Here is a 24,864-nt window from a genome sequence, read left to right as displayed (position 1 = left end):
AATTATAGCGAATAAGAATAGGAAACTAAACAAACAAAATAAAACAAGAAGATAGAACGACGCATCAACAGATAGAACTGTAGATCTGTAGTATGATCAGCAGACAGAAAAAAGACACAATAGATAGAACGAACAATAGAAAGATCGACAGACAGAGAGACTTCCTAGTTTTTCTTACTAACTGCTAACACCTCTTTTCTCACAAACAGAGTTCAGAGAGCTGCTTTCAACTGAGAGCAATGACATCAATTCACTCGCAAACACAATCACTTTAACCTGGAAGTGGCATGTGGTCATCACCTCTCACAGTATAAAACCACGCACACACACACACACACACACACACACACACACACAATGTTCTACCCACTCAAACATTCACGAGTGCCACAAACGCCTGTGAAGAGGAATATTACGAGAAAGACTTGCTTCTGCCATGGCCTGACACTGATAGGCTGCTTGTGTGTGTGTGTGTGTGAGAGACAGAGAGACAGAGAGAGAGAGAGAGAGAGAGAGAGAGAGAGAGAGAGAGAGAGAGAGAGAGAGAGAGAGAGAGAGAGAGAGAGAGAGAGAGAGAGAGAGAGAGAGAGAGAGAGAGAGAGAGAGAGAGAGAGAGAGACAGAGAGAGACAGAGAGAGAGAGAGAGAGAGAGACAGAGAGAGAGAGAGAGAGAGAGACAGAGACAGAGAGAGAGAGACAGAAAGAGAGAGACAGAGAGAGAGAGAGAGAGAGAGAGAGAGAGAGAGAGGATGGAGACTGTTGACCCCATCCTCTTCAGTCATGAACGCCAGCTCAAATCAGACTCAAAGGACATCAAACAATGGGCCTGTAGGTGCCAAACACGCACACAAACTTGTGAAAGTTCTGAAACGACAAGTACAAAGAAATGTCTGCTGCTGGGATGCCACATTTATCAAAATGACACAAAAGACACAAACACACCCACGAATGCTCACATGGGTACATTCTCATTCAGCTCACTGACAGCGCCACAGAAGTGAGAGTCTATTAGCCTGATGCCAGTGACACATAATGAGCTTCTCCACTACAGAGAGTGCGTCTGTATACCATAACACATTAAAACAATAGAACTCCCAAGTTGCATTTCTGGTTATAATATATGTGTGTTTGCAATTCGTTTGACATCTGTTAACGGTTTACAGTTAGGCTGATGAACTGCATGCTATTCAAAAAATTGGGGCCGGGAGATTAATAATTTTATTCAGCGAGGATGCATTAAATTGATGAAAACCTACAGTAAGCATATTTATAATGTTTCAGAAGACCATTTAAAAAAAATGCAGTTCTTCTGAACTTCAGAATTCAACAAAGTTTCCACAAAGGAGCAAAGGATGTTTCTTGAGCAACACAGTAGAGTGTTTTGTGAAGAATGTGAGACTGGAGTAATGGCTGCTGCAAAGGAATGAAACGTTTCTTAAAATACATAAAAATAGAATGTAAGTGTCTTTACTATATATCTGATCACATGCAGCATTGATGAGAATACAGTAAGAGAGTGAAAAAAAAGTCATCACGTTACTAAACCGAAACAACGGTGCAGAAAAATTGCTTGAAAAAAATGGCGCCTTCCTGTTTAATAAAAGAAATAAGCCTCTCAAATGAATGAATAAAAAGACGAAAATGTGATTTAGGCTAATTCTACAGCTTGTTCTTCAATCGAGCAGACCTTTAGAGAGAAATCACAATTAAAATAAACAATGAAAAGTTGAAAAAGTGGAGTTGTTTTCAGGGCAACAGCGTGGGGAATCAGTTGAGCTCATTTTGTGGTCTGTGGTTAACGGAAGGCATCTCTGTGAGAACTAACTGAGTTTTGATCTACTTGCGAGTTTAAATATTTAACGCAACCAAACTTTTAATGAATACTTAAAATGCAACAAATTTTCAAATCATTTATGAATGTTTATGTGTAATTTCATTTGCTATTAGGAAAATTATGCTTGACAAAGTTTGTGCAACCCGAAAGCCTTATACACCTGCATATAGCGTTCTTGTTTGCATTTATATGGCTTAAAATTGCTTCTTTTAAACCGCAATGCTTAAAAATGTGTGCAAACAATACATTTTCATGACAGCTGTGCATAGCAATGTGATGTCAGCAGACCAAAATTTATATCGGTTATCACGTTTACCGGTGTACTTATATTCTTACCAGGCCCTTTCAATTTCCATATTGTTCTTATTCAATCTTCAGCTCCTTCAATCTTTTATCTTCTCCTCCTTTCGCACAGGCCTTGCTAATCAGTGTGACTAATTTAATTTTCTTTCCTATATCAGCCTCATCAAGTGTAAGGCTCGTCTCCTTTACTCTCTTTTAGATGATAAAGTTTAAAGCAGCAATACAGACGCAGCCTGACCAGTGCTCTCTAATGAATAGATCTTATTAATACTGCATAACCTATAAACAGGTCTGAGGCAGCTGCCAAAGCCACATGCATCACACGCATTCACACCTCTGTCTCTGCGCCTGTTGGCCAGCTTGCATATGCATGCACCTGCTAAAAACCACAGGCTTTATATAGGAGTTTAGAAAAGCTCACAAACCACATCTGATTCAGATACACACACACACACGAATTCACACTAACATGCGCTTCGTCGCAGGGACACGAGGCCTGCAGCACAAAGGGTTAATTAAAAGAAGAGCATATGAACGCCACGATCTGGCTTTTTATCCACTTTATCCCAGTTAAGCTGCACGCTTACCTAAATATGCTGTATTCGGTTTCCATAGCAGCCTGATGAGCTTTCTTGTGTTGCCATGACAACAGAATGAGGCATAAAGTTCAAGACACCACACACAAAGTACAGAGCATGCATTTGTTGAAGAAAGGGGGACGGTGACCGCAAATTGGAGAGAAAGAACATCAGGCAGTGTGAATCTGGAGTGAGAAGTGGCTCGTTATGTGCTCGCACATATACAAAAAACAAATAAAAAAATCATAATTTTATTCAAAAAATAAATAAAATCATATAAAAATCATTTGAAACTTTCTATTTCACCAAAACATCAGAAGTCTAAAAAATAACCACAAAAAATATGAAAAGATACAACTCTTCTTGACATGATCAATAATGAAGTAGAAATGTTTCTGAGCCACAAAATCAGCGTTCTGAAGGACCATGCTGAAAATGATACTTTACCATCACAGTAATAAAGTTTTTCATTACAAATACATATGATTCACATTGTAAAACAATGAAAATAGAAGAAATATATATTTTTTAACATATATGTTTTACTGTAATTTTGATTAAATAAATGCAGCCTTGGTGAGCACAAGAAATTTATTTCAAAAGGCAGTCAAAAAAAATAATTACAAAAAATGTTATTCGTTCAGAAAAAAAATTGTAGTAATTTTGCAGTAGTTACAACTGCTTGTAGGCACTTTGGCAGCAAGTTCAAGTTTGCTGCAATACATTTTCTGAAAGGAAACCATTTATCTTAACATTTCATAGCTGCCATATGCCAAGTGTCAGACTGAATATTTACCTTCAAGCAGATATACGGTGTTAAAACACACACGGATCACATCGCAAACAAGTCTAAACTTTATTTTTCTGAAATGCTGAAGGATGATTCTACTGGTCGTATCCTAGTTACTGGCAGCCACTTACAAACACAGCGAGGAAACATACACAAATATACGCAAGACTACGTATCTCCGCTCTGCAGGAATGCAAATATTAGTGATTGTACACAAATATACTTACTCTCACACAGAGGCAGTGAATAGTTCCTGTACCCTCATTCAAATGTAAAATGCAAAAGATGTACTCTTGGAAAAAAAGGGTTTTGTTTAAAGTGTGTATTTTTGATGAAAAAAATAAAAATAAAAATAAATAAAAATAAAAGTTAATAAATATAGCCATAAAAAAAATAAAAACAATAAGTACAAAAGCGGAACGTGAAGATCTTTGCTTACTCCGTTTTGCTACTTTTTCATTTCTCTCCTCAAAGCTCTCCAATTCACCCTCAGCCAATCAGAGGACAAGACTGATGCTGACGGTATCACAACGATGACATCATTACAAAAAAAAAAAAAAGAAATGAAGTCCAAACAGATCTGACAATGGAGGCTGTTACAGTGTAAGGACACACACACACACACACACACACACACACACACAGAGGAGACAAACTCAACCAGGCACCTTCATTAGTGCCAAGGACTGTGTGCAGAGAGAGAGAGAGAGAGAGAGAGAGAGAGAGAGAGAGAGAGAGAGAGAGAGAGAGAGAGAGAGAGAGAGAGAGAGAGAGAGAGAGAGAGAGAGAGAGAGAGAGAGAGAGAGAGACAGAGAGACAGAGAGAGACAGAGAGAGAGAGAGAGAGAGAGAGAGAGAGAGAGAGAGAGAGAGAGAGAGAGAGAGAGAGAGAGAGAGAGAGAGAGAGAGAGAGAGAGAGAGAGAGAGAGAGAGAGAGAGAGAGAGAGAGAGAGAGAGAGAGAGAGAGAGAGAGAGACAGAGAGAGAGACAGAGAGAGAGAGAGAGAGAGAGAGAGAGAGAGAGAGAGAGAGAGAGAGAGAGAGAGAGAGAGAGAGAGAGACAGAGAGAGAGAGAGAGAAAATCAATCAGGGTCTCAATTTAATTTGGGAAGGGTAAAGAGGGGCTAAATAAAGGAACATTTATCAAGGCAGATAGAGGGAGAGAGACATGCCGAGAAGGAGTGTGATGGAGAGAGCACTGTAAACGGCAGACATTATTTTTAAAAGCTTAAAAACACACACACACACACACACACACACACACACACACACAAACAAACACAAACAAGTGGCCATGTAAAAGCTTGAAAGTGCATCAATATAAAAACCAAACACAACTCTTCAGTTATGGTCACATTAAACCCTCTAACCTCTAGTGTTCACTTACATCAGCACGATTACTTTATATTTATTAACATGAAGCAATATGCTAACTGACGTAATGCACAATGTAATTCGGTTTGTTTATTGATTTATGCAGTATTAGTTCCACAATATTTAACTTAACACTTCAGTATAGGGACCAGCTGTAGATGTTTATTAGTATGGCTATTATAGAGCACATACTCCGAAAAACTACTTTAAGAGGCCCAATACGAAGCCTTCCTTGCTAAAGGCTGCATTTTCAAAACAAATAAAGAGGCAAAGTTCGACGACTTAACGACGGAGCACGGGACGTTGGAAGATGTCGTTTTCACAAATAATGCTCACGGAAGCAAAAGCTCATTTCTATCAATTCAAAGAGTCTTTTTAGTTTGAGGTTTTCGCGAAGCTCTCTCCATTTTGGAAATGCCACGCCGATATTTATTCTACTTTTATATTTCTGTGTTTGTTCGAACAGGCTACATTTCAACGCGAGAACTGATTTATATTATTTTCATCATCCAGTGTTATTATTAAGCTGAAATAAGTGAAAGCATTTTAACTAAAAATGTAAATTTAAAAAAACGACACTTCACCTTATATAACGGCGTATGCTCTGCTGACTAATGCTGTAATTGTAAGCTAGTAAATAATGAAGTGTCCAGTGTAATCAGGATACCACAGGCTATAAACACTGCAGGGCTGGTTGCTGTTTACGAACATTATGGATAAGTTTACAGCATTTTGTCAGGCAAAGGCAAGATCTGAGATCCGTTTCCCACATTACTGGCTGTCAATTTTCCGCAGGGCCAGAGGCTAAACCCAAGACTTAATACCAAATCACCCGCTGAATTCTGCCTATTGTTTCAGCAGATTACAGCGTGCGTCATTGTCAAGGATTGTGCGTTTTTCCAACAAGCAGCGACCGGCTAGAGACGCATTCACCAATAAACACCAACACAAACGTATGCGATTAACTCATATGATGCAAGTCAGGACATTTAGATCGGGCCGGTATTTTAATATGGGTCACGACCACACGGTCTAATTCGACAGGAATTTGTCCCGGTCTCAAAAACAACGCCGTTTCAAAACACGGGGTCATGAACACTGTATAAATTGAGCTCAGCACGTTTATGAGGCGTAATGATTAAAAAAAAACTACACATTGAAAATGCAATGAGACAAAAGTAGGAAGTGCTAAATTGCACGACAGTGTTCTCGGTTCCTGTTTTTACTCTATTTACGTGCTATCATAATCCACTTTATGGCTAGGCTAAATCAGCTTACGGGTGTTTTTAAACACGGTTTCTGAACATTTCGTCTCCCGGGTGCTACTCGGGAGTTATTATGGAAGCTCCATCAGGCCATGCAAAGCGCTAAAGTGAGAAATAAAGGTGCCGGAGAAGCTGACAGCACAGCACACTGGTAATTGCTGACTGAAGAAGATCTACTTCAGCTTTCAGGATCAGAAACGGCTCATGCGTCAGTGACTGCGTGTGCGGTAGTGCTTGCGCTCGCGTATGACATGGAGCCAGAAAAGCCAACGTCCATAGAGCTCCTCTATGTGGAGCATCTGGAGGCAAAGAAAAAAAAAAAGAAAAGAAAAAAGAATGGAACGAAGAGACAGGGTGAGAAAGAAAACGAGATGACAGCCTTTACCGACGGAATCAACGACTGACCGAGGAACGATCGGCAACGGTGCAAGTACAAGGCCGGTGATGGAGAATAAGCTATTAATACATAAATGATTGCTTAAACTAGAACCGGCTAATAATATACCGCCTTTCAATGTCAGATAATTGAGGAACAGACTGCTATATGCAAACACGCATATAACGACATACAGAACAACGTCGCTCATTTGCAAAAACACAATTAGAAATGATAACACTGGAAAACTGACTGGCAAATAAAACAGTTTCTTTAATCTTTCTAATGACTAGCATTCCTTGGCACCCTGGGTTAAAGAAAGGCATTGGTGAACCTAAACAGGAGTAAATACGTCACTGAATTGTGCCAGAGGACCTGTTTGGTTAACTGACTTAAAAATTATTTGTTAGCGCAGCAGTCATCTAATGTGTAACTACTGATAAAACACTAAAATATGCAAACATTGCCTTTAGAGCCATGCAGCAAGTAACCTCTTAATTCCACGTAATATAAAAATTATATTGCAAAAGAGCTCGCATGTTTCCTCTGAAGTACAAGAATCTGAACGTAGCGAAGTAAACAGGATATGTAGTCGAGGATCCTTTTACCCCAAAAATAAAAGGAAGGGCGAGAAAACTGCATTTGTCAGAGCCATACTGCAAAAAATGCATTTCTAACTTAAAATTTTTGTCTTTTTTCTAAACCAAGGAGAATTTTCTAGACAAGTAAACATTATTGTCTTGTTTTCAGAGAAAGGAGCCAAAATTATGTCAATGGGGTAAGCAAAATCATCTTATATCAAACAAAAAGACAAGATTACTTTGCTTGTAAAAACTCAATTTTGCCTTTTTTTCTGAAAATAAGACAATATACTTTCCTTGTTTAAAACAATCTTTGATTTCAGGATTTCTAGATTTCTGGAAATAAGACAACAGAATATTAGCTAGAAAAGCATTTTTTGAAGTGAAAATACAGTGTTTAGGAAAGACTATAAAAAGCCAATTGCTTGACATTAATTTCATAATTAATGACATTAATATGGATAATTGGACTGTACTTGATTATGTTTTATTAAACAGTATTAGAACTGGTGTTTTCTTATTCTCCTCAAATGTACCGAAGATCTTTTCAAGTCTGACATCTGAGTCTGAAAGTTTGAGAAATACTGGGCTACATACTTCAAAACAGAAGTGACAGCAAAGACATCTATAACATTACAAATAGACGCTGTCCTTTTGAACGTACCTTCAAACAATCCAGATCGTTACATTGTTGTTGTCGTGCCATGACCTCACTACATTTCATTTCGTTTAGTGGAGTGGACTTACTAAGTTTAACTAAAACGCAAGAAGTGATACCGAATAAAACCCACAACTAAATGTTAGATTTTATTCACCACACTTCAGCAGTTGAGCAACTATTTCTATTGCCGAAGTTACACCATCCCTTTCAAGCTTGCCGAACTGTGACGTCTCAAAAGATTAAAAGAAGCTCGGGAAGCGGTTGAAAATGAGTGAGTGGGGAAATCACAGACTTTTTTTTTTTTCACCTAGACTATCTTTACAGGCACCACAAAAAAAGCGGAGCACAATTTAAAAAACCGAGAACAAACAACGGAAACAGACTGACAAGATATTGACCTCTACACTAGCTTTTATCCTCTACACTAGCTATGTCTGAAAAAGGAAGGCTCCTGTGAAAAACCTTGCAAGTGACAGGACCTTAGCAGAATGGTTGTGCTTTAGCAATTAGCAAGCAACAACGCGGCACGCAGTGCTAAGATGGCTCTCTCTCAGGCCTCACACCTTGACCTTTCTAAAAGATAACTTTCACACAATGTGCTTTACAGTCGTACCCAACAAACACAACTCTGCTAATTGGCCCTCGAAATTTCCATCTGGTCAACTATCCTTAACGCACACACAAAAATATGTTTCAAATCTGCTAATTTAAAATGAACCTAAACAGAGGGAGTGAACCTGGAAAGATCCATACTGGAGTTTCCTAAACGGAGGGCCTCACTCTTAAAGAGAGGTATGGGAAGAGTGAAAAAAAGCTGATAATGTGACATGTCAGCTAATAAACACACTCATTTCTATTCCCACAATGCTTTGAGGAAGAAAGGTTGCTGCGCTTCAGCAGAATCTTTACATACATCCTGATCCCGTTTTCCTCTCTCCCAAGCCCTAGGAAACCCGACCCACTTCCACACTAACTCTATATAACTACTATCATCACAAACAGTTCAATTAGCCAGGAAATGAGAGAAAAAATAAACCCATATAACAAACGAAACCCTATATTACACCTAGTCAAATCAGAAAAAGGCAAGGATGACATTTCAATAACATGCAAAAAAGTTACACAATTTGCGGTTAAACTTTTTAAACCCTTGTAAAATGTCTTAAACTAAAAAAAATGTTGTAGTAAATGAAGTAATTGTATGTTAGCGATGAACGGCCGACCCGAATATCTAAGAGTGCAGCAAAAAAAAGTTTTGAAGAATCTGAAATATGAAGGAAGAGAGTTGCAAAAACACCAAGAGGAAAGAAAAGTGTTGACAGAAATGAAGGTTGAAAAAAAAAAAGGGTTGAAGCCGAAAGGAAGACAGAGACAGCGCATGAGCGAGAGAGGAAGGAGGAGAGAAGCGGAGTCAAAACCCTTGCCTAATCATGTGGTGGTCACACTTCCTTCATTCGGCCTGAGCGTTTCCTGTTCTTATTGTGTAGGTGTGAGAAACCACCACGGGTCTGAGCCATGAGCCGAACGTAGAAATATATGCACACGGATATATACGCACACATTTTCAATGAGTCCTGCAAAAGCATCAGAATAGAGAAGTACAGCATACAGACCGACTGAGGCCTCGCTCTGAGAAAGACATTTGTGAAGAGTGTCATTTTCGAGCAGCAATTGAATAAAAAAAAAAAAAAAAAAAAAAGAGATACACCGGAACTTCCTTTATCTTGCACATTCTGCAATTTTCTTATAGACTGGGTGATCATTAAATCTTTTTTAACTTGAAAATGTAACTACAATATGATTCAAGCAACCTTTTCTTTATTAACCCTGCAGTTAAAGAAAATTATATTCCAATGAGCCACACATTAGCTTTTCAACACGATGCAAATATTAAACAAATCACTTGTTAAATATCTTTGCAGAAAAGATGCTTGAAATACAACTGCATCTCGTACAAAGCTGTCTTGCACATGTTATGTGCGCAGGAATAATGCGAGGAAAATATATATGTTGAGTTAACCTTTTTTTTTCTCTATGTAATCGTGGACATGTTTGACTTGTGTGCTCGCATCTCTTGCAGCATCTCATGCGTGAAACATTTGTAAGTCGCTTTGGATAAAAGCATCTGCTAAATGACTAAATGTAAATGTAATGAAACAGCATTATAACAACGCAACACTCAAGTCACACAACTCTAATTTTGTTCCTTTTTTCCCTACTCCACTCCCCTCAAAAATGTAATTCCTCAATTAATGAAAAATAAAATCTTGGCGAAACATTATATTTGAATAACTGATCAAATTTTCAAAAGCCCTTATATTCACTTTAAGTACGGCATGCCATACGAACTCATTTTTTAGCATTGTATTTTAATTTATTACACTCTGGTTTGTAGCACAGGTAATTTTACATATTACTACATTATTTACTTATAGTGACTAATGAATTGGAAAGTGACATTTCTTGTCAAAAAAATAAATAAATAAATAAATAAATAAATAAATAATAATTATATATATATATATATATATATATATATATATATATATATATATATATATATATATATATATATATATATATATATATATAATGTTTTCCATATTTGTGCCAAACAGCAAAGTCATTTAAGTACTATATATATATATATATATATATATATATATATATATATATATATATATATATATATATATATATATATATATATATATATATATATATATATATATATATATATATATATATATATATATATACATATATATATATTTGTTGCTACATAATGAAATGTAAAATCAATAATGCTTTTCAACTACTTTTTAGAGCACTTAAATGTCCTTGATTTGATTTGCTTGTGTAACTCGCAGCGGTTTTTAAAAGTATACTGGAAATTGAAAATGGCCTCTAGAACAAAAAAAACACAAAAAAAATACCAAACAGGAAGTAGACAGCATTAGTGCTCTATACTGTTAACAGGTGACACTGAATCAGCAAGCTGCTGTCTGGCGGGTCTCAGCTTCCTCAGTCCTGTCTGGCCCGTGCAATGATTTATAAACGTCAACGGAAAACAAAAATATGTCACGAGTTATGAGAATACAATTAAGCATATCCCACATAATAAAGCCCTTTCAGTATCGTCCTGAAGTCTCCCTCCCAGAAACGCACTCAATAACAACCTCGGGGCATCGAGATCGCCGCGACACAAAGTCTTGTCATAACTCACGTGTGCGGACACGAATACGCCAGGGAATATTCAAAATGATCAGAGTTCACAATGAGACAGCAAAAGTGTTGAGGAAGATGCACGCACATAAAAGACATGTGCAAGCGTTGAGTGCATAGACGAGAAAGGCAGGGGTCAAGCGTTCGCTGCCTTCCTGAACATGGAACCCTGCGTGTGTTCCTGTCGCCTGCTGACTCCATGTGCTTGTGTTAGCATGTTTTTATAGCTCAAAAGAGGACAAGAAAAACAGCAAAACGTGCAGACAAATAAGGTATGAAAAACATTTCACGCCCTTGTTTATGGAAATATATTCCAGTAGTCCGTTTAAGCTAAGTTGCTGTCAGGAAATGTTGTCCCATGTGAGGAGCGCTTCTACTACTACTACTACTACTACTACTACTAAAATCAAATCACACAAGACTAAGACGAAACATCACACTCTGACCCGTGACGCTGTTTGTTTAATATAATCTACGATTATTAGACCGCAATATTCAGTGTGAGTTTTTGCACAACATAGCCTGTTATAAATGCACCCCAACGGCCGTCTGAAGATCATAAAGAGCTTAACAGGGTTCAGCAAAGAAGAAGAAACAGAAATCAGGCAAGGTCAACGTTGAAACTGCAAAAAGGTTTAAGAAGCACTGTAGACGGACGTGTTAATCAGAGTTATGCACCAATATTACATTATGATTTAAACAGTGCTGTCAAACGATTAATAGCAATTCATATGGAGCAGGGATGAAGTTTCTGGATCTACACAAACAGGTTTTTTTTTTGAGAGTTAAAAAAGTGGATACGGCTCATCACAGGACTGGGTTGGGCTGTAAGGACGGTTTACAAAAACAAATATAACTCAGGACTCAACTTTGACACTTGTTCAGGACAATGCTGGAAAAAAATATATAAATAAGGGTCAAACTGGATAAGGTTGCCTGTTTTATTTTTAAACGGCACAGAGGCGGCATAAACATTTACATATAAACAATATCATAGAAAACTAAACAAAATGTACATTCTCACACTTATGTCATTACAAACTTGCCTGGTTTTTTAATTTGCAAAAATGTATTGAAAAGGTCTTTAAAGTGTCCATACAATGTAAGCCAATATTACCCGAAACCATATGGTTAGAAACATCCTTTATGTTCTGTTGAAGAAAGTTGTGAAGCTTGAGTGAAATTTATTTTTGTAAATTACAATTTCTATTTTTGGTAACTTATACCTTTAAGAGCATCTTTCAAAATCGCATTTGCTTGTAGTGTAGTATATACACCGTTCTCCGGGCTCATTATATTCAAAGAAATAAAGCTGTTAATATAACAGGATGACAGAACTTCCTTCAAGTCTTCCTTCAGGCAAATAAAATGAATTGAAAATAGTTTGTAAAAACAATGCTATCCATTTGCCAATATAGTTGAATTCACAATTCTGATGACTGATGATTATCCAAGGCTATATTGCTAACGTTTTGGGACAAAAAAGTATATACAATAAAACATGAAAAAATAATCATTTACTTGCCCTTAAGACAAGAACCAGGAAATGTTTAACAATAAGCCCTAATAAAATCATCAATCGTACAGTAAACAAATCCTCCCACATGACAAACAACCGGACACTCACATTTGGTGGCATGTGTATATTAAAAACATGAAATTTAAAGAAATTAAGTGATCGTGCAAAAACAAAAAGATCAAACCAAGGGAGATGATCTAGCAGGAAGAGACAGTACTGAGAAAAATAGACACAGTAATGGATGGAGATAGTAAACGTGTGAAAGAGAGAGAGACTTAATCAATCTCGCTGTTGTCTCAGGATGGAGCCAAGGGAAGCGCCAAGGATGTCTGGTTATAATCACCTGTCAGCCATTTACACACGCGGACAATTTACAGGACGCTAGGCTAAGCGTTCAGACGCGGCGTGACGTCACAGAGCTGCTGTCAGAGAGCAAGTGTGCACCAGCGGCCGTAATTACAGCCTATACTAAAGAGCTCTTCCCTCTTACTTTCGACAGCCCACATCTAGAGCAAAGTAAAAGTTATTTGGAAAAAAGATATAGAGGTCAAGTACAAGCAATTTGCTAATTAAAACGACAATATAATGGAAAAAAAGGAAGCCGGCTGAGAACACTTCTCCATTTTATTATTTTTCCATTGCTGGGGTTCTGCGTGTATAAATGTTATTTTTCTAGACCACTTCCCATTGGGAACTCAAACTGGTCAATTCTTCTGAATTCCAGCTTTCCGTAATAGGAGCCTAGGGGACAGTGTGAAGTGAATCACAATGTCTTATATGCACAGGACAATACTCCTGACAACTTAGATATTCTTAGAGAAAGTCAAGACTGTTTATATAATTATACAAGCTTGCTAAGACAAGAAACAATATTAATACTGCTCATGCCTTGCTCAAAGGCCTAATCTTTATATATTGCATGCTAAACAGTGTAGCTTCCGTGTAGAAGTGTAGCTTTCCTAAGTAAAAACATAATATTACTTTATGCAATTTTTATATTAAAAAAATTCAGAACCGGCAAGACAATACTTTGGCTTTTACATGTACGCCAAGTGCAAAGACAGTTTTAATTGCACATAACACCTGGAAATAAATCATTTTAGTGCGCATGTGTGAATAACCCACATTTTAAAAAGTTTGCGTTGTATTATATGCTTACAATAAGAGTTATTAGGTATGCTATTTAAATTGAACAAGGGACGCGTTCTTAATATTTGCGAAACCACCCAAAACAACCTTAATTTGGTGCCATAAAACTTAAAAATGTGGAGTAAGCTTTAGTTTTTGCAAATAAGGCCTTATTCAGCACACATAAACCCACAACATCTATGAAAACGAAACAAGTGGAGCAGAACATCATTCATCTGGAACAAAATCCCATGAGAGAGGTTAACTCAGTCTACAAACTAGACCATGTTAGAGGAACCGGGCGCCTGTTAAAAGTAGAGACTTAATCCATCAGAGCAGACAGGTGTCTAAATAGTCTCCAGTGAATTGCCCTTTCAGCTTAAAATGAGATAATGGAGCCATCAGCTGATGAATTAGAGGGGTGTGTGTGTGTGTGTGTTTGTGAGAGAGAAACACACACATGTGCATCAAACCTGGGTGGCAACAGCAACACTGTGACCATGTTGTGTGCCATTATTGATAACACCCTTTCCATTTAGGTCAACGAGACTCGAGGGACAGTTCACCTAAAAATGAATTATCTAACATTATTTACTTGCCCTCATGTCGTTCCAAACCTGTATGACCTCCTTTCACTGTTTGAACGAAAACATTTTCATTCTGTGTTTCGCAGAAGAAAGTCAGTAATAATGCAGTTTGGGATTATTACACGGGCAAACTGACATAAATGCACATATAAAACACTCATTATCTATGCATAAAAACTGACTCCTTGTGAAACTAGAGGACCAGTCACATTGACAATCAACACTGACAAAAGAAAGAGCAAAAAGGTAAAGAGGTGAGATCAACGGGGCAAAGTACGCTGATGATGGTGTAAGGGGAAAGCTACAACACGAGAAGAAGTGAAAGCACTCATCACGCCCGTGTACTGATGCAGATGTGATTTAATGGACTGCACCAATCAATCCCACTACAAAATGAGGACAGCACGAGGGGAGTACAGGTTTGAGCATGCAGATGTCACAAGCTGGAGTGTGGGGAATATATACTAACCAGCCTCTAGTAACTCCCCAATCAATGTTCAAGTCAGCTGCAGGATATTGCGCAAGCGTGGCGCAAATACAAAAACGCTGGTATGGAGCTACATGACTTTTTGCTCAGCACTTAAACAACGTTTCCAACCACTTTTCCTGTTTTGGTCTCACCACAGTGATTCCCTGTGATTACCAAACTCGGAGTGACCCGAGGAGTCACTCCCAATGCATGACAAGTTCCCTTGAATAACTCATGACTCTTTGCACTCACATCTCTTGCGAATTGGTACTGGACCGAAGAGCAATCGTTAACATGCACTTAGGTTTAAAACAGCTGCAAAAGTTGGAAAATAGAGAAGCACTGCTTTTGCTCTCAAAGCGCTCCACCTTACTGTCTTTTTATATTTTCCCGTTTGGCCATTCCATTCTTCTTTCCATGTTGCCCATTTCGAGCTCTTTCTTCCTAAACCCAACGAGAAGTCATGTGAGAGACGGCAAAGCCTACTACGCAGAGACCGGTTCATTATCTCGTCGAAGCACTCACGGCCGTCTCTCGCGTTCACGAACAGTCCGCAAATCATTCGTATAGGTCAAACCGGTAAAAACGACTAACCGACTGCAAAGTAAACAACTTAGACAGCGCTTCTGTTCGCGAACCGAAAAATAAACTGACTCGAAGCGTGGAACGATCCGTGAGCAAGCTGTTTTTAGCGAGTAAATGAAAGCTGCACCGCCGCGCCTGTCACGTCGATATATTTATTGTGTTTACAGAGGATCTGATGACTAACGAGTCGAAAGGTAGGTGACTATTAATAATTCTAATGGCCTACCAACAGATCACGGTAATGAATTAAAGTCGTGCAAAAACATTTTAACAGTTTTTGAAGCAATGCAAAGCGCTTAAAAGCAAACCTCGCCGCGACTTGATCCTAACTTGACGTTAATGAAACAAGCATATGAAAAATTTTACTGGGAAAACGTGTAAACATCAGACGGAGCTGGAGCATGAATTTATAAGCATCAACACACACACACAGAGAGAGGGGAATTTGCCTTTTCATTTCATAAGACCACCACACACCACTAAGCCTGCGAGATCCACAGACACCCCCACAACCACTCCAGCGAGAGGAGCGCGAGAGTGGATGAATCAGAACCCGCCTAGCAAAAACTTTAACAGGCAAGGGGATGTCGTTGAGGCCTTTGGTGGCACAATACGTTTATAAATAGCAAACATGATAAATACAAAAATGATGGAATGATAGCGAGCTTTAATTTACCCAAGGCTAATTTGAATGCACAGAAGGGCCGGTGACACCTACATAAAACGCCTCTTTCACAGCTTTGCAGCGCTATGAATGTGTGTCAATCAATATGAGCTAAGTTTGCCGTGCATGGCTTGCTCTGTAGTGGGCTGATGAACAACTGTTCCCCGCACACAAAAGCCGTGCTATTTAATCTTATTACAATACAATAACCATGTAACAATCACGGATCTCTTTCGAGCTCTTTTCAAATCAAAAGTTTGCATTTCATTGGAAAAAACGAAGCCTTGAGTAGAGAAACATGAAGGTTAAATGGTTTTTTCTCTCCAAAATTGGCATTTTTTCATCATTTCCTCACCCCCGTGTCGTTCCCCTGTGACCTACTTTCATCCGTGGAACACAGAAAGGAGACGTTTGGCAAAATGCTAGGAACTGTCAGCCTCAGTAACCGTTCTAGTGCGTCGTTTCTCCATACAATGAGAGCGAACAGTGACTAAGGCTTTTATTTTGCCTTTTGTCTTTCACTGAAGAAAATAAATCACACAGGTTTGGAAGAATGTCAAGGCTGAACATTAACTGTACCTTTAACCCTATAATTTATAATTTATAAACAACAAATCTTCGCTGATAAACCTGTTGCACGCATTGCCTCCTGCCATCTGATTGATCGCGCTTTTTAGTACGAAAAAAAAACTTTTCATTATATTTCCAAACTCTAAACTGCAGTATGCATGTTTTTTTTATGCTGTCAATAATTCATTGTTTTTAATGAATGCAGTGCAAGAAGTTGTTAGTGATATTTCAGGATAAACAGGGTTTACTTGATTAACCGACCATTTTTTAAGAAAAATCATTTATTTACAAAACATTCTTTCGGTCCTCATTTTATTATATCGCATTACCTGCTTTGCCACAACAAAAAACTGACAATAATATGCATTTTTGCAGGTATACCACAACATTTCAAGCTGTCAAGATTTCATCTTACTTTTTGATCATATAACCTCTGCACTAAATTTCATGCCTTTAAAAATTAAAGAGCATTTCCTCTTTGGCCGTGAGCTCCATATCATCACTAAATCAGACATGGGCTTCATAAACCTACGAAGGTTAAAAAACATTCAATTTCAAATAAGAATATATATATATATATATATATATATATATATATATATATATATATATATATATATATATATATATATGGTCAGGATTGCTGTATAAAGAAAACTAACATGACATATGAATGTTAAAAGGGCCTCTTGCATGTATTGTGCAAGTACTAACAACGTCGTACGTCAAAGCAACACGCAACCCTCAGTTAAAGCCCAAAATGTAGCCTCCAAATAGACAGGAGGCAGAAAGCCCGTGGGTTTCCTCTTATGATGGTGTGAGCCGTGACATGTAAGCAGAACTGAAGGCACAACTGAGAGAACTGCTGGGTTACTCATCAAACTCAGCGCACGTACATGGTCGCCCACGACTCGACTATCTATCTACACTGCGCCTATAGGGCCTAATCTGCACAAACAGGCACAGAGGTGTTAAAACGATATTTTAGTCACATCAAACCTCGCCGCTTCTCTGCAACAGGAAACGTCGAGGCCTTTTTCTGAAAGTTGAGGAAGTGAGCGTGCAGTGATGAGCAGGAATTTCTCGCGCTGGGTGCGACAGACAGACTTTTTCGGGCGGAAAATCATGAACCGTCTGTCTTTTACAACCAGGCAGCGTTAAAATAACCTGCCAAAGTAAGAGCTTGTTACTGTGGCGAATGAACGTGACTAGCCGCACCGAGCGCTGCGAAAAAAATACCAGTCACAACTTGGGTCCTCAAACAAGATAACATCAGATCGTAGTTGATAAGGCGAGCAGTTAAAGCAACTAAATGCCGCACTCCTACGCATACTCCGAAGAGATTTCAATTGCAGAGCAGGGCTGTAGATTTATGGTGTAGCGTGCTGGTCAGTCACCCCACCCTGGGTGAAGTACATAAGATGTCCAGTGTGATTATGTTTTTAAGAGCGTTTGCTTCGAGTGCCGATGCATATCCTGTGGTACACTAACACATTAAACGTGTGCCTCGCTGAAAAAAACAACAACAACTAGTATGTTTCCCACGCCATGCCTCCAGCCTCAGATGTCCATCATAGTAAGAATATGATATCGTGACTTCAAAATAAGAAGTCAGAGCCTGAATTGAACCTGCGCTGAAAACTGTCTCTTACCTGGTCCCCGCCTTGTCGCCCATCTCCGCAGGCCTTTCCTTCAATGAGGGGAAGATACTGTGTAATAGACGTCTAACCGAGCAGAGACTTCGAGTAAAGCGGTCCTCCTTTCCTCAATCACTGCCGCTCTCGCTGGCTTTCGCAGGGTAGTTTCCGCAGCCCAGAGACGGAAGCCTCTCTCCCCACTCCGCTCGCTGCCGCTTCAGACAGCAAGCAACTGGGCTTTGGCCTCAGCCTTTGATGGGCGTCGTCCGCGGCCAATCAAATGTGGAGACGTCATCCAGTGGGTCACCAATTCCGCCCACTTTGCCCCAGAGACTACCAATCAGAAATGTCGTTTCGAAGGAACTCTCGCCGCTTAGTACAGTATGGGGGAAAACTGAAATATATGAAACTGGAGATATTCATCTAAAAACCTGTTCTGTGGAAATGTGTTTGTAATATAATTGACAGGGTTTGGGAGACTTTTTGCATTTTCGTCTAAATGCCAAACGTTGAAATGTTATCTCTGAATGGGGATCTCATTAAAATGTCAAAATGATGACATTAAGCAGGAAAGCGACAGACTGCGAGGGACTGATAAACTGCATTTGTGAGACGATGGTTAATTTTCTCCTCGACAAACTGATATAGAGCTCGTTTATGACTGCATGTGACTTCCATCTAATTTCAGCATGTCACTAATGTCATTATCGAAAGAATTCCCATGATGGCATTATGCAACGCAATCATGAACTCATGCAAACTTGTAGAATAAAACAGAACCGCACGCCATCTAGCGGCGTAACGTTAAACAACATTCATGTGAATGAATATTCCTGTCAAATATGTCTCAACACAGCTGCTGTTGATTACGGATTATTGCGCTCATATAGGCATGTTTAGAAAACACGCAAGACGTTTCCTTTAAGAGTTCCTGAAATCAAGAACTCTTAGTTTAAGATAAAATTGAAAATCAGAGATTTATAGTCTAACCTTTGATGAAACTGTAGTGGACCACAAGGACTTTATTAGTGTCTTCTTGTCCCAAACCGGACTTTTTACTGCCTTGTCTTAGCGCTATAGAGTACGTTTATGAGCTATGATGGCATGAACCATGATTTTTTTAAGTGATATTTATTTATTTAAAACTATCGCATAAATTGAAGAAAGAAGTGCCAGCCTCAAATGTTGTTTTTTTTTGCAATTTCACTATCACCAAAAGCAAGGGCCACCACTATCATTATACATTTCAAACTTTAAACACTTTACCAAAATCATTCCTACGTCTATTTTTGTAGGTTTTTAAATAAGCATAGCGCATACCATATGTTAGATATTGTCATCAAGGTCCATTCGTTCTGTTGTTTCTCATATATTTCGGTCTACACGGACACACAAAACACAAATAAAAATGTTTCAATTTAATTGCAAACCTCAAACATATAAAATGAAAATCATAGATACAGATAAGTACAGATTTATCATCAGCATTGTTTCTTACTTTATATTCAACGAAAAAATAAGAATTAAACTAGGGATGCACAATATATCAGTGACCATATTGATACTGGCCCGTACTGACATTTTTTAATGTTTAGACATTATCAGGGCTTGTTTTTCTTCCGATGCTATACTTTTTTATGCCAGATTTCAAAAGTGCTAATAGTTCTTTTCTGCTTCTTTTGTAACATTTTGACCTGACTTCACAGCATTTTACACAAATCAGTAATTCTATAGTGCATTCCTAGATCACACAATAGTTAATATATAGGAAAGACGATACAAATATCTTTCCTACACTGATCATGGATGTGCTAATATATCATGTAGTATAGTAAACAACATATAGCGCACACCCCTGCAACAGGACTAACTGACGTGCTGGTGGCAACTGCTCTTTTCCAAACCTGGACAAGAAAGAGGAAGCTAATGATGGTTTCAGCATGAAATGTCTGATATCGGTGCACAGTTCCGAACTATGGCACCTTTCCACATGCAACAAACTACAATCATAAACGATATCTACTCAATGTCAACCATATACAGAGCTACACACTCAGGAACCTCTTAAACGAACAAAAAATATATATATAGGTCAGGGATTTACATATACAGGAAGGGGATTACTTGTTTAAAGGCCTTTTGTTATACAACTGGTAAAAGGATACAAAGATGGGCTAGGAAGACACTGGGCTACCATGATGAAGTGAGAACTTTACATGTGCACATGCGTTTACACGCACACAAAGCTGGAAGTAAGAAACTGTGGTAGTAAGTCTCTCACCAAGGGCACACAAAACATTCCACCTCTATTAAAACAACGGAGCTATGAAAGACCACCAGTGTATTCCGTATCTACTGGACTTCAATGGGGGGAGAAATAGTTATTATAATCATAAATGATCAAACACACAAAAACGACAGTCTATTCATCATCATCATATTCGTCGTCGTCCTCTTCTTCGTCTTCCTCCTCCTCGTCATCATCCTCGTCATCCATATTGCTCTTCATCATGGGTTTCGGAGCCATGCCATTCCCCATCATTCCCATGCTCATGGACACACCCCCGGCCTTGCCCTTTGTCTTGTAGTCAGCAACATCCTGCGCGAAAGAAAAGGACATATCATTATATACCGCAAAACACTGGAACTGCGATATGATGCATAGCGAAGTACTGAAGCATCTCGATTCGGACATGCCTTTTGGTACTTGTCCTTCAGCTTGTTGGCCTTCATCAGATAGGGTTGTTTGTTGGAATCTGTGAGGCTGTTCCACATTTCGCCAAGTTTTTTGGCCACGTCTCCGATGCCCAAGCTGGGATACTGAGCTTTGATTTGTGGACGATGTTCCGAGCAGAACAGGAAAAATCCAGAGCTGGTGGTAAGCAAGATACATTTATTCATCGGCGTTTGTAAAGTAATGCAATAACGTGAAACTTATTTACAAAGAAAATAAAGAGCTTACACGTTTTTATTTTAAAGCAATTTAATAATGAAAACAAATTGGGGAAAAAAAAATCTATTTAAACTTCCACATAATAAATAATTACGATGCCAGAATATCATCAAATGAATAAGTCATTGCACACGATAACTGCATATTGAATTATTGAGTTAATGTGTGTCAAGTCTACTCACGGTGGTCTCTTGGGTGCGTTGGGATCCTTCTTTTTGCCTCTCTTGCCTCCAGGCATGTAGTGCATCATCTCTTGATCGTAACGCACCTTATCCTGTTTGGCCATGTCTTCAAACCTGGATTTCTCCTTATCAGACATGGCCTACGCAGCAAATCAAAAGAATTTACCGCAGAGAACATGAAAGTACTTCTGAATTGCTTTATGTACTCGATTTGCGTCTAATAATATTCAAGAATTTCATTTCAAATCTAACCTTCCATCTCGCAGAGCATCTTTTGGAGAACTCCGAAAAGCTGACTGGAATCTCGGGGCTCTTCTTCTTGTGCTCCTCTCTGCATGTCTGAACAAAGTAGGCATAAGCAGACATCTTGCCCTTGGGCTTCCTGGGGTCTCCTTTTGCCATTCTTGTGAGTTGACAGGGGCCTGTCGACTAAAATCTTCTCTTGTGCTGTATTTGTATCTAAAATGATAGGAAATAAAGAGCATAAAACAACTGAAAATAATAATATTACCTTTTTTTTTTTTTTTTTTTTTTTTTTGTCAGATGTGGCTATTAAAAATGGATTAAAACACAAAATGGCTCATTGTACTTAAGTATTTTGCATAGCACTATGTTTCTTACATCAGTGGGGTGCAGGGCTTATTAGACTAGATGATACACAAAGGGAATTCCAGACCCGTCCTTCTTGCATGGGGGATGTGAACTGATTATTAATGAGACTGATTGGTGTTCACAGCCTTTTTTGGGAAATACAATGTGCCACCGCCATATTCTTTGCGGCTGCCGTGCTACAGCAACTAACAGCACACCTTTGTTTTTATTAGCAAAAGTTTGGACTACTGTATTGCACAGACATACACAGTCTTATAGGTTATATAGCGGATCACATGGCCGCTCGTGTAAACACAGTGGTGGTAGCCCATAAAAGTGACTACTAATAGCAGAAAGGCAATAGGGTAGAATTTATTCAACATCCTTCACCTTAAATCATCTTCATGACTGAAACTGCCCTTTATTTTTGTAAATCTTTTTTAACGTTTTATTTTGTACTCGGTCGCTGCTCTTGGTTTAAAAGCAGGCATTACAGCGTTCTGCCTGTTTACAAGCATATAGAGGCTGTTATATATAGTAACTGGTATAAGCTCTGCCTCGCGCTGCTGTTCTTCATTCATTAAAATGGCTTCTTTGCAGCGCGAGCAAACAGATGGGTTGACCGCGCAACAAAGCAATACACACCCCCTCGGGTTTAAAAGACGATTTTAGCCACCCGAGGGCTTTAATAAAAAGAAAAACATATTCATCAGCTAAAATAAATGTTGTGCTTTCAGTTTAAAATAAACGCGGAAGGCTGTCGGGTCGTATTTTGGCGTATTTAACTGTTTTTCTAAGTTGAGCCCTAGCTGTCGCTTGGCGCAGTGCTGCCTTAACAAAGACTACAGCCAGCCATTGCCTATGCGAGCGCATCCAGCGCGACTGTCAAGCTGAAAAAGATGATAAATCGCGGTGCACTGACTTTATTTTAATATAAGGAGTTAGAGATAGACGTTTTAGAGCGAAAACGAAAGGAACGGGCGGTTTTGCGTAAGAAACGCGCGTTTTCCGTCTGAAATTATCCCGTCCTTGCTGCGTGAAGGAATAGCTGCTCGTCAATGGTCTCAATCGCCAGCCATTTTAATACACGGCAAGCGCGCTTGTTTAAGTTGGAAAAGGAAAAACGCGATAACATGTTTTCAGGGCGCACACAGTCGCGAGTTTCGCATAGCAAGGTAGAGAGCGAGGAATAATTGCGTAAGCGAATGATCTCGGTGATAAAAAATTTCACAGCGCGAAGATGCCATCGAAATCGGTCTGTATAGAAGAAGGCAGGGTGGTTCATAGACAGGACACAGCGAGCCATATTCAGCAGCGATGCGCGTCAAGAATACAGTCCGGGGAAAGAAATCAGTTTAATAACTTTTAATCTTTCGGTTAAAGAGAACAAAAGCAGGTTAAGTGCAATAACAGCAAATCTGAAAATTGCGTTTGACCTCTAAAGAAAGAGTTTTTTTTTTTATTTACGTTTCTGTAATTTATTAGAAACAGGCAATTGGCGAATCGCGAACACTGTCAAACAAAACTGCAAATATGCATAACTCCTTCTTGACCTTCACGCACGTAGACATTTATTTTTTTATTTTTTAAAAATCGCATTTATTACGTTTTAGGGGAATAAATCTTAGTTTCACATTTAATTCAAAAAACAGATACAAGTGCGAATAAAATGCAGTGTTTTAGCTAAAGAGGAATAGAATGCGTTGTGCTAAATATTAGACGGGTTTCCGTACCTGTGTTGTTGAGTTGATTGAAATCTCGCCACTGTCTTCCCTTCTCTCTCCTCTTTAAACCCCATGCGCTCAGCCTCGCGCTAGCTCAACACGAGACCGGCCTGATTGGCCAGGCAGTCTCGCCGATTCAAAACAACCTCCATTCCTCGCCATTGGGCAGCGCTACATGCACATCTAGCGACTCCTCTCTCAGATTGGTCCTGGCGTGGCTTTTCGTACGCCCAGCCTCTTTACTTTTGAGGATGCTCAGACAACTTAGAGACGGAGAAACCATGGGCTTCAGCTCTTGGACCCTTTCGTGATCAGTTTAGTGCCAATGTGTGAAAATATACGGCATGGATTTAGAGGATTTATTCCCTTGCAAACCTGCAAGCGAATAAACACCAGGTTGGCATTCTTTAGATGCTGTATTTTCATTTTTCAGTGGTACTTTGTTTTAACGTTAATTAATGATATCCACCAAAACAGCCTGCAAAAGTAGGCTACTGCAAGATCTGGCAAAGAGTTATATATTTATATAAATATAAAAAACGTGATCTCGAGTATGATTTCGCGTGATGCTTGATTTGTCATACAAAAACATGGTTTTGAGTGCTTGGTAATTGTATAATTAATCGTAAGTGAGAGAAAAAAGTATTAATCGTGGCTGATATAGCACTATGAGGGTCGCGCATTTATTTCCCACTGTTCAGTTTTACAGATGTCTGGAAACTGCAGGCCTATTTGCTGAAGGGAGATGGATAAAGACGGTTTAATGTTTTGTATGCTTTCAATATGTACGCCGTGAGACATTTCCAGCGCGGTGCTTGAAATCATATTTACCACCACATAAAACTGACTGCATTCGCAGACGCACAAGGGAGAAGCTTGTCCTGTTATGATATACCTACATACTTTCTTTGCTTTGATATTTTATAGGTTGTGGCAGATAGTAAAAGTCCTATTTTGTTTTGTTATACTACATTATTATGATAGATTTCTTTAGTCTTGTACCATTCAAATCAGGGCAAAAATATTGTTTGATTTATTTCATTCTTTATATAATTACCTGCGTATGGCAGTGTAGTGTTTTACACCGTCATATGCAGGAATTGACAGTATTTTAGATACATTAAAATGTGCATTTGAAATTCAAAATACTATTTTGCATTTATTTATTTATAGTATTTTACGATTTTGTACTATTCATTAAGTGAGCTGCAGCTGTAGAACTCAGCATTGAGTGAGCCACTTTTCTGAAATAAGGAGCAGAAGTCAGTCA

General features: G+C 38.7%; 2 protein-coding genes across 3 annotated transcripts in view; both read right to left on the bottom strand.

Moving 5' to 3' along the window:
• arrb2b (arrestin, beta 2b) overlaps positions 1-18,382 on the bottom strand; it is a 31,611-nt gene extending 13,229 nt beyond the window's left edge. The window contains exon 1 of one of the 2 annotated variants that reach the window (XM_043244199.1): positions 18,160-18,382. In XM_043244199.1, the coding sequence (XP_043100134.1) occupies positions 18,160-18,182 (23 nt within the window). In that variant the 5' untranslated portion in view covers positions 18,183-18,382. The remainder of the gene's footprint in view (positions 1-18,159) is intronic. The other variant, XM_043244198.1, reaches the window with a different exon arrangement.
• Positions 18,383-19,547: 1,165 nt separating this feature from the next.
• Positions 19,548-23,751, bottom strand: hmgb3a (high mobility group box 3a). Its single transcript, XM_043245478.1, has 5 exons — positions 23,604-23,751; positions 21,532-21,738; positions 21,280-21,419; positions 20,842-21,016; positions 19,548-20,743 (listed from the first exon to the last, which is right to left on the bottom strand). Exons 2-5 carry the CDS (start codon positions 21,679-21,681, stop codon positions 20,567-20,569), a joined length of 642 nt encoding a protein of 213 aa, XP_043101413.1. The 5' UTR covers positions 21,682-21,738; positions 23,604-23,751; the 3' UTR covers positions 19,548-20,566.
• Between the last annotated feature and the right edge of the window lie 1,113 nt (positions 23,752-24,864).

The sequence above is a fragment of the Puntigrus tetrazona genome, chromosome 7 (assembly GCF_018831695.1).
Source record: "Puntigrus tetrazona isolate hp1 chromosome 7, ASM1883169v1, whole genome shotgun sequence".
Lineage (NCBI taxonomy): Eukaryota > Metazoa > Chordata > Actinopteri > Cypriniformes > Cyprinidae > Puntigrus > Puntigrus tetrazona.
The sequence above is the reverse complement of the archived record's forward strand: the minus strand, read 5'-3'. Positions and strand labels throughout refer to the sequence as shown.